We start from the raw sequence: 16,394 nt of genomic DNA, 5'->3' as shown, positions 1-16,394 counted from the left end.
ATATTTCAGAGGTCAAAGTCTCATTGGACATATGGGTTAATCCATCACAAGGTCTCTCTCTCCGCACCCAAACACACACGGTCCAGGATGATCAGTCCTAGTTGCCTAGTCTATCCTCAGGGTCTGGCTCTGGCCCCAGTGAGTGCTCAGGTTGGGGGGCGGGTAGAGCATCCCCAGAGGTTCAGGTCTCAAGGATCTTCCCTCCTCAATCCAAACATACCCATCAGCTATCTCTCCAGACTTCACTATTTTCTCTGCCATGTCTGGCAGGTTTATTTTTCAAGGACTGAAATACTCTTTCAGCCACCTCTCTCCACTCTCAATCCTGCCTGGCTCATCCTTAGTTATCCTTCAGATGGCTGTTTAAAGATCATTTCCACCAGGTCAGGGGGTCTTGACACATAGCACTGGGGCTCGGCAGCCTGCGAGGAGGGGTTGGCACCCCTTCCCTTGTCTGTCTCTCCCTTCAGACTGGGTGCTGTAGAAGGTGGACAGAATTTTGTTAACTGCTGCTTCCCCAGGGCCTAGCACAAGGCCCAGCAGGTTTGTTGAACGAATGAAGAAGATGGCTGATCTCAGCCAGGTGCGATATCGTTCATCTTCAGGGTCTCTTAATTCTTCTTTGGGTTTTGTCATCAGGGATTCACACACTCTTTAAAAGTGAATTCTTCTTTCCTCCACTGTTGCCTTGATAACAGTTCAGTTCACATTTAATCAGCCGCCCTTTGCTGAGATGTTTGCTGATAAAGGAGGTTTGGCCACTCCTTTCAGGGATGCGGACCATTTCTGCGCTGTTTGCTCCTCTGAGTCTGGATCAGCTCCAGAATATCAACCACTGGGAGAGATCTGGGGATATCCAGGCTCCCTCCTAGGGTCCCCCTTCTTCTGAAGTGGACCAGCAGGAATCACCGAGGGGTCTCACGTGTCAGAAGCTCTTGCCCACTAGGCTCGATCTGGGCCTCAGTGGCTAAACCCCAACCGTGTTCCTGAAACTGAACCCCACACGTGGATCTTGTCCTTCTCTCTACAACTCACTGCAACCCTTCCTCATATGCACTTGACTTCTCCCATCACACCACCGGTACCACCTCTAAGTCCCCTACTCTTCTTGCGCAAGCAGGGCCTCACGCCGTGGTCCTCCAACCCCAAACCTTCACTGAGAGGTGGTGGAAGGGCAGCAGCTGCCGGGGCTCCCTAACTTCTCTGTGACTGTGTGTGCCTTGTGCCTCTGTCTGCCCTCTCTGAGCGTGGCATTGTCTATCCCGTGGCCCTCCTGCTCCCAGACGCTTTCCTCGGAGGTGTTCTCTGCACGCCATCCCCAGGACTGCAGCTTGCTCCCTGGATGCCGCAGGGGTGAGCCTGGGTCTACATGGGGACTTGGGAGAGGTGCTCGGGAGGCTGGTGACTCCACGTGGGGGAGGTTTATGAGGGTCAAGTTGTAGACCCCGGGTCCTGGAGCAGGGATGGGGGGCGTGAACTCGCGCCTGGGAGGCCTGGGGAGAGGGGTTGAGGGTAGGTCCAGGCAGGTGAGGGGAGAGCCTACGGGGGTTGTGCAGAGATGCTGTGAAGGGCGCTTTGGAGGAAGTGCCACGAGCCACATCCTCGCCTGTCCCTCCCCACGACGTTCTGGGGTCGGGCTGTACCTCCTCTCAGAAGCAGTTTCTGGGCTTCTCTGGGTCCTTGTCCTGCCTCTTCCCTCTGCCTCTGTACCTCTTTTCACTCCTTTCCAAGCTTCTGTCTTTGAGTTTCTGTTTCTGCCTTAGAACAGAAGCAAATACAACCCAATGTGGGGGTTGTGCTGAAAGGAGGGGACATTCTCCCCGCTGGGGAGTTACAGATTACTCTGGGAAAAGCAAGGGGCCCTTTTGGAAACTGGTGTTTTGGGTCCCTGATCGTAGCCTGGGCCCTCTGCTTCCTGTCTCTCTCTCAACCTCTGGTTGGGTCATTCGGATGGCACCTGTGCTTCTCTGCCCCTGTACTAACCACTGCCCCTCCCAATCTCTTTCTCTCTCCCGGGGGCACAGAGGGAGCCCCAATAGTCTCTGAGATCTGTCCAGACCTATGTGGGACCTGAAAAGGAAGAGGGTGGGGCAATGGGATGTTTGGGGTGGAGACTGGTGGGGAAAAAGAGAGGGAGGAGCTGGGAGAGGTGGCCTCCCAAGAATGGGCCCTCTTCCTCCTCTGAGGATGAAATCCACAGAGAAATGCAGGCTGGTCCCAGAGGAGGGGCCATGGCCTGGACTTGTGCTATCAAAACTGAGCTGATGCCCCAGTATCCTCACTCCAACACCGCAGCTCCCCCCTGCCCCCCAAATGCCTGTAGGGCTCTGAGCACAAGGCAGGAATGCTGACAGCCTCTTTTATGGGCCCCAGATTGCAAGGAGGTGGTAATTAGCCTCAGTGGGTCAAAGGTGAGCAACAATGTGCCCTGCCTTTTGAGGCTTTGAGGGGCCCTTGTATGGAGCTCGCAAAAGTGGCTGTTCTTCCAGGAGCATCTAAGTCCTCAGTCTCCCCCAACTCCCATCTCCTAGACTCCACAACCAGGACCCCCCTCCTCCCTAGTAAAACTGCCTCTGATGGACCCCATCTTCCAGTTCAATTTGGTGTCAGAGCCCCACTCATTGTTATAGCTTCCTGCATCCCCTCCCCAAACGCCCTTCTGGGAGCTTGAGCAGGTGCTGAGCTTAGGTTGTGGAGCAGAATTTCAGAGGTTACATGTCTTACAGGATTCAGTTGCAGCATACCCCTCAGAGGGGCTCGTGTATTTCGAAATCTTTCCAAAATCTTGGGAGCCCAAGGAACATGTGCTGTTGGTATTCTCCCAGAGCAAAGGGATGAAAATTCTAGCCAAATTTAGATTTAGTGAATGGAGGCTGAGGTTTTTCTATGTCACAAACAAAACCTCAGTTTTGATCCCCATGAATCCTCTGTCCGTATAACTTTAACCCAAGTTCTAACCCTAGCCACAGCCTATTCTAACTCAAATCCCAAACTGAAGTGTAACCCAGCTGTAAATCCAATCCTAAATCAATCTCAACACAGCCTTCAGTTGAGCTCTAACTGTATTCCCAGGCAAAGCGGTAAATGGAACTAAAGCCCTATTCCTTATCGTAACACGAATCCCAGCCGTAAACCCTAGCTTTAGTTCCACCTGTTGTTCTAGCCTTAATCTCAGTGTTAACTCTCGTCCCAACCTCACATCTGACCTCTACCTCATTCATCATCCTACCTAACCCCAACATTAATCCCAGCTCCAGGCTTCACTCCAACTCGAACATTAGCTAAAATCCAGAACCTGGTTAAACTCCAGCCTTACTCTTCAGTCTAATGGAATGCCTCTCTTTTCAGACTCCCTCTTCCAGGTCCCACCTGTTCACCCCTCCACCCATCGCTGACTTTCCCCATGGGTGGATCTAGTAACCCACAGGGTCACCATGCCTTTTCTTGGTCCACTCTGGATTGAGGGTCAGGATGCCTGCCCGCCCCCCACTTAGGCCCCAGCAGCACCACCTGGGCTGAATTCTCATGTTCCTCCAGGCCTCTGTTTCCCCATCTGTAAAGCGGGGGTAATGATCCCTGTTCTCCAGAGTGTGCAGGACAACCCCATAATCCTCAAAATAAATAAGGAAAGGAGGACATTCATTGTGTACATCTTGTGGGTCCCAGAGCACTCTGCTATTATCGGGAGAGCAGCTGGGGGGTTGGGATGCAGAGATGCGTGGACGCCTTGTGCTTTCTTGTCGCTCTGTCTTACTTTTCCCAGATGAGTGGGCCCTGGCAGCATCCTGAGCCCCGTAACTCTCTCCGAGACTCTTCCTGCCACCCTTCCAGTGACCCTGTCAGCGATGGGGGACGGCCCTTGATTCCTTTGAGAGGGCTGAGCTGTTGAACGAGGCCACTCATGACTGGACCCCTACCGCCATGTACAGGGCAGTCCTGGAGTCCAGGGGAGGCCCAAGGCCTGTTCTGGGACCCCCTGGACCAACGAGCAGGGACTGACCCTCCATTTTCTCCTTCTGCCCAGCAGGACCTCCCCACCCCAGCTCCAACCTGCCCAGAACTGTGGTGGCTTAGTCACCCTGAGGACAGTCCAGGTTATAAGGGTCCTTGGTCTCCCTTCCTGTGCATAGGAGCAAGGCCACCAAGCGACCCTTGAAAGAGGGGCACGCAGAGGCACTCGGCGTTCCTCCACAGAGATACAGGGACACATCCTGGCGAGGGGGTACCAGGCACACAGTCTCACCCCTTCCCCTGCCTGCTGGGCGCTGTTCTCCCCAGCAGCCCCTCACCCACCCGTCCACGCACCTCACTCCCTCCACACACCCTGGTCCCTCTCCTCTCAGGCCTCACTGAACTGGTTTCAGTTCTGTGTGGGGGTGTGGGGCTGGATCCCCTGTAACACCCCCAGCCTGTGTCAGGTATGCGTGGGGGGCACCGCTCCAGAGGAGGCAACCAGGGGATGATCCGGTCCCCCCACACCCCACTTCCCTCCCTCCTTCAGCTCAGGAGGCCTGACTCTCTGAGGTCCTCTGTTCCTTTCACCAGCCAGGGCCTCCCCTCCAGCCCCAGGGACCCCTTCCCTGGTGCCCTTTCCCACAGACCTTGACCTGGGTGGGAGGGCGTCTGCAGGGTCAGGGATAGGAGGAAGGGGCGGCGAGCTGGAACCTGGAGCCTGTGCTGGGAGAGCGTGTCAGACACCAGTGCCCTGGGGTCAGTGCGAGCCCCTTCAAGGCCTGGCCGCCCTCTGTCCCCAGCCTGGCTTCTCCTTCCTTCTCCGTTTCCCCCAGGGAGGGGACACACAAATGAGTGATGAGGGGAGCTGTGTGGATGCTGTACAATCCGGTGACTGTTGTCACCCCGAGGATAGGGCCAGGAGGAAGTGGAAGTTTAACAGGTGCCTAATTACAAGTTCCGCTGGCTGCCCTGCGCCACTCTGGGGATAGGGCCGAGCTTGGGGAAGGGCTGAGGAATGCCTGGGTAGGTCACTCTGTCACCCTGCTAATTAGGGCTCCTGGGACTCCTCCCCAAGGCGGGGACCAGGCCCCCTCCCTTCCATAGAAATAACTCTGGGTGCTCTCCAGCCGGGCACTCACTGCACCTTCCTGCCACCCTGGGCAGTGTCTGGGCCCTCAGCTCTCCCTCCGTCCACCTGTGGCCTCACACCCACCACCACCGCCGGCCCCGGGGATCCCAGCCCAGGCGGAGGAAACACCGAGCCTAGAGACATGGGAGTCCGAGGAGTGTTCCGCCTTTTGCTCCTGTGCCTGAGCCCAGGTATGGGGCTGGGCAGGGGCACAGATGCCCTCGTGACGCCGGATGGACGGGAAGAGGGCAGCGAGGGGCCCACAGCGGAGCGCGGGAGGCAGACCGAGCTGCCCTGGCCGGCGCCGCTCACCCTCGGCCTGCTGCTCCCGGGGTCTGGGTGTTGCCTGGGTGTCCCCAGGAGAGCCTTGGGCCTGAAGGTTTGGGGCATGTTCTCGGATGGCTCCTCAGGGTGTCCGTGAGCCTGCGGGGCCCACACGTGTAGGCGCACGTTGCAAACGGGAGCATAGGGCTTGCCCGGACTCACTGTGGGAACGGGGGTGGGGTGGGGTAGGAGGGCCAGGTGAGCCGCGAAGCTGGGTGGGGGCTGAGGAGGGGTCCGGGGAAAAGATCCCCTTTCCATTGGTCTCCGTGCTGTTCCCAGCGGGAGGGCCCTCCCCCCGCCCCGATTGCCTTGAGAGGGCGGAGCCTCGGGCTGGTGGAGAGTGAGTGGGCTGCCTCCAGCACGGCTTTGGCCAGTGACAGCAGGGGGTCCCGAGACCTCTGCTTGGGCCCCCTGCACTGTGAGAACTCCAGGGTAGCCCTCGCCCCCGCCAGGATGAGCCTGGGGATGGTGGGGAGGGTACTGCCAGAGCCCCCTGCCTGGGGCATGCCTGCAGGGCAGGGCTCAGGAATGTACGTCGTCGTGGCTGCCTGCCCAGGATGGTGCGGCCCAGAAAGGGCCCATCTGAGTGCGCATTGCTGCAAACGGCTCTGAGACCCTCCTGGGGCCTGGGTTTGGGCTAAGGGGGCGTGGAGGAGGAGCTCAGGAAGGAGGGAGCATTTTCAGCCTTGGAGTGTGAGTGTGAGTGTGTGACTGCATTTCCAGCAGGATGCCTGCAAGACCCCCTCTGTCTGGTGAGAGCTGGCCTGGCAGAGCTCCCTCAGGAAGCTGTGCCATGGGGACCTGGGACATCTGTGTGTAGTGTGTCTTCATGGCTTAACGCACCAATACCCTCTGCGGGGGCCGCCTCTTCTCCCCTGCTTTCCCTCCCCCTCCCCCTCCCTCCTCTGCAGAGGGACAGTTAGGAGCTCTGGGAGCAATGCAAAAATTGACAAGCGACTTCCAAACTGAGAGTAGACAGGACTGACTACGGAGGCATCCGCTCTCGTCCTTGGTGAGCCTGCTGTGACTTCCCTCCCTCCCTCCAAGTCTCTGCACCCACTCTCTCTCCTACTCTGGTCCTCTTCCCTCCCTCCAGCCTCTGTCTTCTCTCACATTCCCTGGAAGGAGTTTCTCAGTGCCACAGCAAGAGGAAGGAAGGTGACACACAGGAACGACTTCCCCAGGGAAGTGCAGAAAGGCTGGAACCCTTGGGAGGAGGTTGAGAAAGCTTTTAGGGAGACTGAAAGGCTAGGGTGAGGCTCCCTGGCCTGGGACAAGGGCAGACACTCTGCCTAGTGCAGGGTGGAGGCACTCCCTTCCAGCTTGTCCTTCCTTCCCAAGCCCCCTTCCGAGAATACTTAGCCTCCTGCCCGGCTGGCTTGCGAGGTGTGGAGAGCATTCTCTCGCTGTGGGTTGCTTTTGGCTTCCTCGGGGTGGAGCCTCTGCTCTCTGCTGAGTTTTGGCCCATCCCTGGCTAGACTTGTGGCAGCCCAGGACCTGGCTGATGGCATCAGGATCCTTATCTCAGGAGTGGGCTGGTGTTAACTTGGCCTGGGGTTGGAGGAGGCATCACCAGGTCCCGTTAGAACCCCAGCAGCTAGCCTGCCTGCTCTTGGTTACCCTGGAGCCTAGGGGCATTAGGGCACGGCTGACAGCCCAGCCAGGATTCCGAGGGGCAGGGGCAGGGATGCCTGAGGTGTTGGGGGTGTTGAAAGGATGCCTACTAGCTCTCTAGAACCAGACTAAGCTTCTGCAGGTATGTCTGGTCTTGCACGAGGACTGTAAGTGTGTGCAGTGGGTGTGTCTTCTGGATTAATACGTACCTGTGTTTGTGTGTACATGTGTGTCTGTATGGATCTGACAGTTTCTGTGTGTGTAAGAAGGTGGGACTGCATAGGTAGGTACCTGCATTTGGAAGGCTTATAAGAGTGTGTCTACGTGTTGATTTCTTTGGCTGTGACAGTGTGTAATTACGTGTGTGAAACACTCTCTAAGTGGGAAGGTGGTCCCAGGAGAGAGCCAGAGAAGGGCAGAGCAGGATGAGTTTGCTGAGACCGGAGGCTGGGACTCCAAAGGACTTGCTGACTCTCGCAAAAGGAGAGTGAGCCAGGCTGGCTGAGGGGCCGGTGGAGGGAGTGTTGCAGGAGATTGGGAGGTGGCGTGCTGCCCGCCCAGCCAGGGTTGGGGCCTTCGTATTCCTCTCTAGGTCCAACCGGTTGGGGCTAGCACTTGCCTGGGGCTTCAGGGTAGGGAGGGAGAGATCAGTCTTGAGCTTCCAGATCCTGGCTCCTCACCCCAGCTGACTCAGTGGGGCTAAGGCTGGCAGTATCGGGAGGGGCCCCAAACGGAGCGAGCATGCGGCGGGGGGCGGGGGGGGGGGGTGGCCACGCGATCACACAAGGGGCAGGATGCAGAGTGCACAATGTCAAATGCCTTCACGCAAGGATCACCTGCCCTATAGATGCATGTGGCCATGGTCCCAGCACCATCATTCACGATCGCACATGGACACAGCTAGGCTCCTGGTCACAGTCACACAGGCACACACGATCACTCAGAGCACTTACAGCCAGGCACACGCTGTCACACAGGCGCACGGCCACAGACGTGCTCTGTCATACACAGGCACACAGAGACAGACCCATTCTTCTGCTCCTGGGGCTGGAAAGGGACTCCAGAGGCCGCGGTGTCCATCCTCCTGTGTCTAGACACGACCCACGACACCTGGCCCAGATGGAGCTGGCTTTTAACCAGCCAGTCTGTCTTATCAGAGCATTTAACAGCTCTCGGTGCTCCACAGGCCTGTATACACCCTCCCCCACACACGTGCACTGTCATGTAAATATATAAGCAGACACTCTACCTGGTCATGTGCATGAATCTCCCTACAGTACCCATAAACAGCTGCAAACACTCATAAACATACAATGTGCACATGTGTATATGCCCATACACAATCACGCACATATACAAGCCTTCTTTTCTTTTTTTTAAAGATTTTTTTTTGATGTGGACCATTTTTAAAGTCTTCATTGAATTTTTTACAATATTGCTTCTGTTTTATGTGTTGGTTTTTTGGCCGCAAGTCATGTGGGATCTTAGCTCCCTAACCAGGGATCCAACTGGCGCCCCCTGAATTGGAAGGCAAAGTCTTAACCACTGGACCACCAGGGAAGTCCCCCACACAAGCATTCTTAACAGCTATATATACACAAACTACATAGATGGAATCCTATACAATCAAAGAATGTCACACTTAGACAAATCTGTATAGATGTGCATCTATCAATTCATGCACACACCCACTGACAGGAATGGTGGAGGCAGGGGGCTGAAGCTGACCACCCAAGCCCTGGCCCTGGTCCCCTTACCCCATCTGCCCTGCTCGTGTCCTAGCACTGCTGTCCGCTGTGCGGATCAACGGGGATGACCGGGAAACCTTGTACCTGGCGGAAGGTGACAACGTGAGACTGGGCTGCCCCTACGTCCTGGACCCTGAGGACTACGGCCCTAACGGGCTGGACATCGAGTGGATGCAGGTCAACTCCGAACCCTCAAATCGGGAGAACGTGGTGAGTGCTGGACACAGGGTTCCCTTTACTTCACAGTTCATGGTATCTGCCTGTTGGCCACCCAGCACCCTGAGGGGAAAAGCAGGGCAGATAAAAAAACCAAGGCCTTGAACTTCCCCCAAGACTTCCCAGAGAATGGGGCAACAGTGGGGAGCTCTGTAAACACCAATCAAGTCAGCCGGTCGCTCAGCCTCCCCCCACCCCAGTCCAAAGGGAAGATGAGGCACGGTCCTGGCCTAGACCATGTGCTTCCAGCTCTGACAGTCTTCGACTGTGAGTACCAGCCAGCTTCTCTGTGTGCCAGCCGCTGTGTATACCTCATCCCATTTAATCTTCACATGCCCCTGGAAGGTAGATGTCAGGCAGATAATGCTTGATCTCCTTTGATCTCACACATTCTGTTAAAAGTCAGTGGATCAGGGACTTCCTAGATGGCGCAGTGGTAAAGAATCTGCCTGCCAATGCAGGGGACACGGGTTCGAGCCCTGCCCTGGAAAGATTCCACATGCCATGGAGCAACTAAGCCCGTGCGCCACAACTGTTGAGCCTGTGCTCTGGAACCCGTGAGCCACAACTACTGAGCCCATGTGCCACAACTACTGAAGCCCATGCTTCTAGGGCCCGTGCTCCACAACAAGAGAAGCCACTACAATGAGGAGCCTGTGCACCACAATGAAGAGTAGCCCCCGCTCACAGCAACTAGAGAAAGCCTGTGTGCAGCAACGAAGACCCAATGCAGCCAATAAATAAATAAATAAATAAATAAATTTATAAAAAAAAAAAATCAGTGGATCAGGCATCATCGTTCCCATTTTCCAGCCTAGAAAGCTGAGTCTCAGAAAAGTTCAGTGAATTGCCCGACAGCCAATCCACAAGGCCTTCCTTGGAGCTGCCTGTCTCACAACCTCTGGTTTCTTCTCTTCACAGTTCCTTAGATACCAGGACAAGAGGATCAACCACGGCAACCTCCCACACCTACAGCAGAGGGTCCGCTTTGCAGCCTCGGACCCCAGCCAGTACGACGCCTCCATCAACCTCTCGAACCTGAAGGTGTCCGACACAGCCACCTATGAGTGCCGGGTTAAGAAGACCACCACGGCCACCCGGACGGTCATCATCACTGTCCAAGGTGTGACCAGGCTCCCCTGGGCTCCCCTTCCCCAGACTTCAGAGCCAAGGGCGGCCTGGCCACCCTGAGCCTGGCTCTGCCTCTTGGCTGGGCCCTGGCTCACAACTGCCCCCTTCCCTGCAGCACGGCCTGCGGTGCCCATGTGCTGGTCGGAGGGCCACATGACATACGGCAATGATCTGGTGCTGAAGTGCTTTGCCAATGGAGGCAGCATGCCTCTCACCTACAGGTGGGCCAAGATCAGCGGGCGCACCCACCCCTACCGTGCCGGGTCCTACTATTCCCAGCAAAGCTTCCACTCTGAGGCCTCCTACCACGAGTCCTTCCACAGCTCCATAAGTCAAGGTGAGGGGACCCGGGAAGAGGGGAAGATCGGGATACGGGGTCCCACTGGGGCTTCCCTGGTTCATCAGTGGCACCAAGTCAAACCTAAACCCCCTGTGGGAGACCCCTCCTCTGAGCCTGTTCCAGAAGCTGTTATTGAGCGAAGAGGAGGCAAAAAGGGAGAGTCAGTCGAAAGCAGTACGGTTAACTTGGAAAAAGCATGGTCTGAGACAGAGCTGGGCTTGAATCCTGGCTGGACCATGACTGGCTACAAGACTCAGGCAAGTGGTTTAACCTCTCTGTGCCTTGGTTTCATTCTAGAGTACATGAAAAGGGAGTGATGATGTCTGTCTTCCAGGGGCACGTGAGGATTGAATGGATGAGGTGTATAAAGCTTCTGGCACAGACAGGAGCTGCCTAGTACTCACAATCACAGACTATCAGAGCTGGAAGGGACCTTAGACTTCCTCTGGCCTAACCCTGTCCTCACTGTACAAATGAGGGGACATATTTCCCGAAGTTCACAGAGTGAATTCGTGGTTTCTCTCCTGTTGCTGGGAAAGGGGCCCTTCCTTGCCTCTCTGTTTCAGCAGGGGGAAGGTGACTCACTTGGAGAATGGGGTGGACCTGTGTGTGTGCAGACACCCTCCCCTCCTTCCATGCCCCACCCTGCAGTGGTCTAGGCTGGGGTGAAGCTCTAGAGACCAGGTCCCTCGGCCTCACCATCGCCCTCTGACGCTCCTTTGGTTTTAGGCCTGAACAACGGTGAGCTGGTGTTGAAGGACATCTCCTACCAGGATGATGGGCTGTATCAGTGCACAGTGGCCAACCACGTAGGCTACAGCGTATGTGTGGTTGAAGTGAAGGTCTCAGGTGGGTGCAGGGGCAGTGGGCCTGGGGGCCCCGTGGCTGGGAGGGTTGGACTGGAGGAACCCAGGCTGTATTTTGGAGCCTCAGCTGGCTCTGCCTTCCTACTGGCATCAGTGCATAGCTCTGCCAAGTGCAGCTGGGAAGCCCTGGGAGAAACATGCAAACGTGAGGGGTTAACTTGCATCTCCCCATATATTCTTCGCTGTGTGTGCAGGGACCCTGAGATCCCCTGGGTCCCCCATCCTCTCCCACAGATGCCCTGTCCCCACAACTCCTGGTTAGCCAGGCACCTGCCTGGCTGCAGAAAGCCTGACGAGTCTCTGCTTCTCTCCCCAGACTCCAGGCGCATAGGAATCATCATTGGCGCAGTGCTGGGCTCCTTGCTCCTACTGGGCTGCCTGTTGCTGGGCATCTGGGGGCTCGTCTGCTGCTGCTGCCGGGGCACCGGCTGTGCCTGCTGCTACCGCGGCGGGGCCCACGGCGGGGTCGGCGGAGGGCCCTGCTGCGACTTGCCTAATGAGATCAGGTAACACCTGACGCATGCCGCACGCTGCTGCGTGGCAGGGGACCGGCGCCCGGCCCCTCCTCAACCCTCTGCCTCCGGCCGGCTGGAACCCCCACCCCAACCCCGCCTGCCATCGCCACGGAGTGCTGGGACCCCAGTGTATCGACTCATCGTGTGGCTTTTCTCTCTCCCCCTTCCCATGCTGGGTCTTCACTGCTGCTCCCCTGCTCTCCATCTCCGTCCTCTCTTTTGCGCCTCTCTGTCTGTTTTGTCTAGACTGTAAGCTCCTGGAGGGCAGGGCCTGTATTGATTTTTTTTCACTTTTCTCCTGTATTGCGACGGTGAGAACTCTTGGACATGCTTATTTAAGAAGAGTTAATTAATATTAAGACTAGTGCTAACAACTTATATCAGAAACAAACTGGAGATAAAAATAGAGCAAGACTAGTAGTGCTAATGATTGCCCTGCCCTAGAGTTGGAGGGAAAGATGCAGAAGATTAAGAGGCAGGAGGTGAGGAGAAATGAGAGAGAGAGGGCAAGGTCAAGGTTAGTTAACGAAAGAAGGACAGGGAAAGCGGCTCCTTCTGGATCTCCAAGGTTCCCTCTCTACCAGAGCCAGTGGTTCTGCGAAAACATCAGAAGGGGACCAGAGGGCGCCTCGATGGGGCTGCCTGCCGTGGGCTGTCCGGACACGTGTGGACAAGCCCCGTCCAGAGGATGGGGATGATGGCCCCGGGAGCGCTGAGGCGTCGCCAGCCCAGGAAGAGGCAGGGAGGAGAGTAGGTCGAGGCTGAGGTTGAGAAGCCAGGGGAGGTGGAGGGAGGCGCGGGAGAGTGAGAGGTGGCTAAGACCCCCCGCCGGCTCTGCCCAGGCCGTGCCCACGCCGCGCCGCGGAGGAGCCCGCTCACGCGCTCGCCTGTTGTTTTCCACAGAGAGGACGCTGTAGCGCCCGGGTGCAAGACCAGCGGCCGCGGCAGCCGCGTCACCCACCTCCTGGGGTACCCGACGCAGAACATCGGCAGCTCGCTGCGCGGCAAGTCCGCGCCTTCGCCCTGCGGCGGCCCAGAGGACGTGGCTCTAGCGTCCCACACCGCCGCCGCCGCCGCCGAAGCGGGCTCCTCCCCGGTCTACGTCAAAGTCAAGAGCGCCGAACCCGCCGACGGCGCGGCCGAGGGGCCGCTGCCGTGCAAGGACGGCCTGCTGGTGTGAGCGCGGGGCGCCGGGCTGCGCGCCGGCCGGGAGGACGCTGCGGGGCTCTCTGCTCGCAGCTGGGGGCGCGCTCAGCCCGGCGCCGACCTCGCCTGCCCCGCGCCGCCGGGCGGCTGGGGGCTGCAGGAGTTTGCCTCGCGAACTGAGCGGGGCGGCCGAGCCTCTTCCCTTCCCGTGGGAGGGGGCGGGGGGGGGGCAGAAAAAGGCCACCCGGTCCCTCTCCGCATCCCCGGAGCCCCAAGGCTCGGGGAGAGGGAGAGAGGAGGAAATGTCCTAGATCGCTGGAGGCCTGGTGTCCCCAGTCAAGGCAGAGAGCCCCGCGGTGGGTGGGGGTCTGGACTGAATGGTGCCTGTGACATCTGAGCTCCGAGGGGCCAGTGTTAGCACAATAAAGAAACTGTAAGACTCGAGCCTGAGGTGACTCTGGTTCCACGGAGGGTTGGGCATGGGGTCAGGGTGGTGGGCCCTGCTCATGGATGGGGATGGTGGTGGGGGTGGGGGGTGCTCCCTGTTGTCCCGCGTCATTTCCGCACCATTTCTCCACTCCCTTCCTTAGATGGCGAGCAGTCAGGGCTGTCTAATCGTACTTCTTCCCTATGCAGATGGGGAAACTGAGACTCCTCAGGCTTGCCTTTAAATCCAGAATCCTGCTTTTCTGTTTCATATTCCAGAAATCAAAAGAGGGGAAACAAGGAGCTGGCGGGGATGACCTCTCTGAGTGAGTCCTCCCTGACCATTCTCAGCATCCTCCTTCCTTCTCCCCTTATCTACCAAATCCCAACTTCTTTATCTCTCCCAGATGTATGCCATTCTTCTCAACCACCAGGAAGGCTTTCAGAGTCATACTGTGTGGTAGAAAGACCAAATTCGTCTTTGGTCTTTTCTGATTCCTAGTTCATCTTTTCCTCATTCAGAGGAATTAGGTATCTTAAACAAGGCCACAAAGGTAATAACAGGTTTTGATCTAGGCATGTTTGACTCTAGGACATCAGGCTCTTTCTCTGACATTTGGATTGCTTCTACTGCACTCCTGACAAAAGATATTTCAACCTCTTCTTGAGTACCTCCCGTGGCATCTCATTACTTCCGAAAGCAGCCCATTGGCCTCTGATGGTCAGAGATATATTTCTTCTACGGAACCCAATTTTGGTCCCCACATAGTTTTTATCCCTTGGTTCAAGTTCTCCTCTTAGGGAGCCCTAGCCATCACATTTCCAATTCAGCTGCCTCTAGTGGACCAAGCGGTTGTACTCCATACAGGATGACTGCGACAGACACAGAGCTGAACCTGTGCCTGGTCTAGGGGTTGAGGGTCTTCTGAAGAGCATGGTACTTCAGGGTCACTCTGTTCTACCTACCTCTGCCCAGCCACCTGCCCGCTGAGAGCCCAGGCACTTCCCTTTCTTTCTGTCTCTTTTCTCTTGAGGAGAAGCTGGGCTTCCTAATTCTTTCTGCTTTTACCCCGTGCCCATGTGAAGTGTGGGGTATGGGTGGACCTCAGAGTTTCTTGACAGAGGAAGCCCTGAAACCCTACTTGGTCGTACATAACTAGGAAATCCTTCTGCTTGGTTTGGATATTTGCAAAAGGGTGATGGCATCTCTGGTTCTGCCTTGATAGAGCTTAGAAAGAGAAGGGAGAGATGATGGTGGGGCAGAGGGAGCCAGGGACAAATGTCTTGGAGTGGGGGTGGGGAGGTGGGGGGGTTCTTGAGGATGGATGGGGATACAGGGGGTAAGGCAATTAAGCAGTGAGGGGAACAGAGAACTGCAAGAACCCCCCATCCCCTCATTTATTTTAAAACATTTATGAGCATCTATAGGATGATTTGTTCATAAATAGTTAGAGCTTCAGTGGGGCTCTGGGCTTAGCATACTTTTGCCCTAAGGCAGGGGATTGAATAGAGTGACTTGGGGAGGGCTCTTCCAGTCTGAGGAGCCTCCAGCTCAGCCTCCTGCAAGGAGGTGAGGAACAGAGGCAGCCAGCTATACAGGTTGTGTTGAATGACATCATCTTCCCCATTCCAGCAACTGGGGAGCCATGCTCAGACTTAGCCTTCCTTTGAAGGGGGAGAACAGCGAGGCTGTGGCAAGAAAAGCTCTTTAAAAAGCAGTAAGAGGGACTTCCCTGGTGGTCCAGTGGTTGACTCCATTCTCTCAATGCAGGGGGCGCAGGTTTGATCCCTGGTCAGGGGGCTAGATCCCACATGCCGCAACTAAGAACCAGTGCAGCCAAATAAATAAATAAATAAAATATTAAAAAAAACAAAGCACTGAGAGATTTTAGAGAGACCCTGGAAACAACTTTTGGCAGGGCGACTCAACAGGAAAGCCAGGGCTTTTCTGGCAAGCGGCCTGAGGTGACCTCTAAAAATGGTTCGCTAGTCTTTTGACCCAGAAAACCCCCCAAAATCATGCAAGTCAAGAGGTTCAAATCTTCGTGTTCACTTTAAGAACACTCGTGAAACAGCCCAGGCCATGAAGGGTATGCATATCTGAAAAGCCACCAAGTATCTGAAGGATGTCACTTTAAAGAAACAATGTGTGACATTCTGTCATTACAATGGGGGAGTTGGTAGGTGTGCCCAGGCCAAACAGTGGGGCTGGACACAGGGTCGGTGGCCCAAAAAGAGTGCTGAATTTTTACTGCACATGCTCAAAAATGCAGAGAGTGATGCTGAACTTAAGGGCTTAGATGTAGATTCTCTGGTTATTGAGCACATCCAGGTGAACAAGGCCCCCAAGATGCGGCGAAGGACTTGCAGAGCTCATGGTCGGATCAACCCATACATGAGTTCTCCTGCCACATTGAGATGATCCTTACTGAGAAAGAACAGATTGTTCCTAAACCAGAAGAGGAGGTTGCACAGAAGAAAAAGATATCCCAGAAGAAACTAAAGAAACAAAAACCTATGGCCCAGGAATAAATGTCACAAAAAATAAATGCAATGTAAAAGCAAAAAACAAAAAAAAAAAAACAAAACCCCAAAACAAAACAAACAAACAAAAAAAACAGGGAAGCCAGGGAAGTTCCTAGATCCCTAAAAAAATTATTGCTCCCCTCGTCACCAGGGTTAGGAAGAAGGGACGTTTCTGCTCCTGAGGTTTTGCTTCAAGGACACCTTGGGGTTTTTTCATTTCTTCTACATGAAACCTTGTCAGTGTTGGAGGAGAACATTTCTGGTAAATGTTTACCAGTGGTTTTGGGAGTGGGGTTGAAGGGGAGGGGGCTGGGAGCCCTGATGGGTATCATTTGCTATTTCCCTGATATAAATTCTCCCACCATGCTGATTTCAGGCTACCAACTGTGATGTCCCTGGGGTGGAGTCAGGAGAAATGTGCAGTATCACACCATCACTGCAGAAGTAAATAACCTCAAG

General features: G+C 55.7%; 1 protein-coding gene and 1 pseudogene across 2 annotated transcripts; both read left to right on the top strand.

Moving 5' to 3' along the window:
• Nucleotides 1–5,076: 5,076 nt before the first annotated feature.
• Nucleotides 5,077–13,427, top strand: VSIG8 (V-set and immunoglobulin domain containing 8). Of its 2 annotated transcripts, none has more exons than XM_057727362.1 (7): nt 5,077–5,274; nt 8,804–8,979; nt 9,907–10,108; nt 10,232–10,453; nt 11,186–11,305; nt 11,639–11,828; nt 12,741–13,427. In XM_057727362.1, the coding sequence occupies exons 1-7, from the start codon at nt 5,226–5,228 to the stop codon at nt 13,015–13,017; spliced, it is 1,236 nt and encodes a 411-aa protein (XP_057583345.1). In that variant the 5' UTR covers nt 5,077–5,225; the 3' UTR covers nt 13,018–13,427. The 2 variants fall into 2 exon arrangements, with proteins under 2 accessions (XP_057583345.1, XP_057583353.1); XM_057727370.1 differs by lacking the exon at nt 5,077–5,274 and adding an exon at nt 6,309–6,419.
• A 1,960-nt stretch (nt 13,428–15,387) lies between these two features.
• Nucleotides 15,388–15,941, top strand: LOC130830446 (60S ribosomal protein L17-like; annotated as a pseudogene).
• The last annotated feature ends 453 nt before the right edge of the window (nt 15,942–16,394 follow it).

This window comes from Hippopotamus amphibius, chromosome 1, assembly GCF_030028045.1.
Source record: "Hippopotamus amphibius kiboko isolate mHipAmp2 chromosome 1, mHipAmp2.hap2, whole genome shotgun sequence".
Lineage (NCBI taxonomy): Eukaryota > Metazoa > Chordata > Mammalia > Artiodactyla > Hippopotamidae > Hippopotamus > Hippopotamus amphibius.
Note: the sequence above shows the minus strand (reverse complement) of the source record. Positions and strands in the feature narration are given on the sequence as shown.

Excerpts from the sequence above, each read along its gene's own strand:
- VSIG8 (XM_057727362.1), top strand. The coding sequence starts at position 5,226 with ATGGGAGTCCGAGGAGTGTTCCGCCTTTTGCTCCTGTGCCTGAGCCCA. Across the intron at positions 8,980-9,906 it reads CCTCAAATCGGGAGAACGTG|TTCCTTAGATACCAGGACAA; the intron begins GTGAGTGCTGGA and ends TTCTCTTCACAG. Across the intron at positions 10,454-11,185 it reads CCACAGCTCCATAAGTCAAG|GCCTGAACAACGGTGAGCTG; the intron begins GTGAGGGGACCC and ends CTTTGGTTTTAG.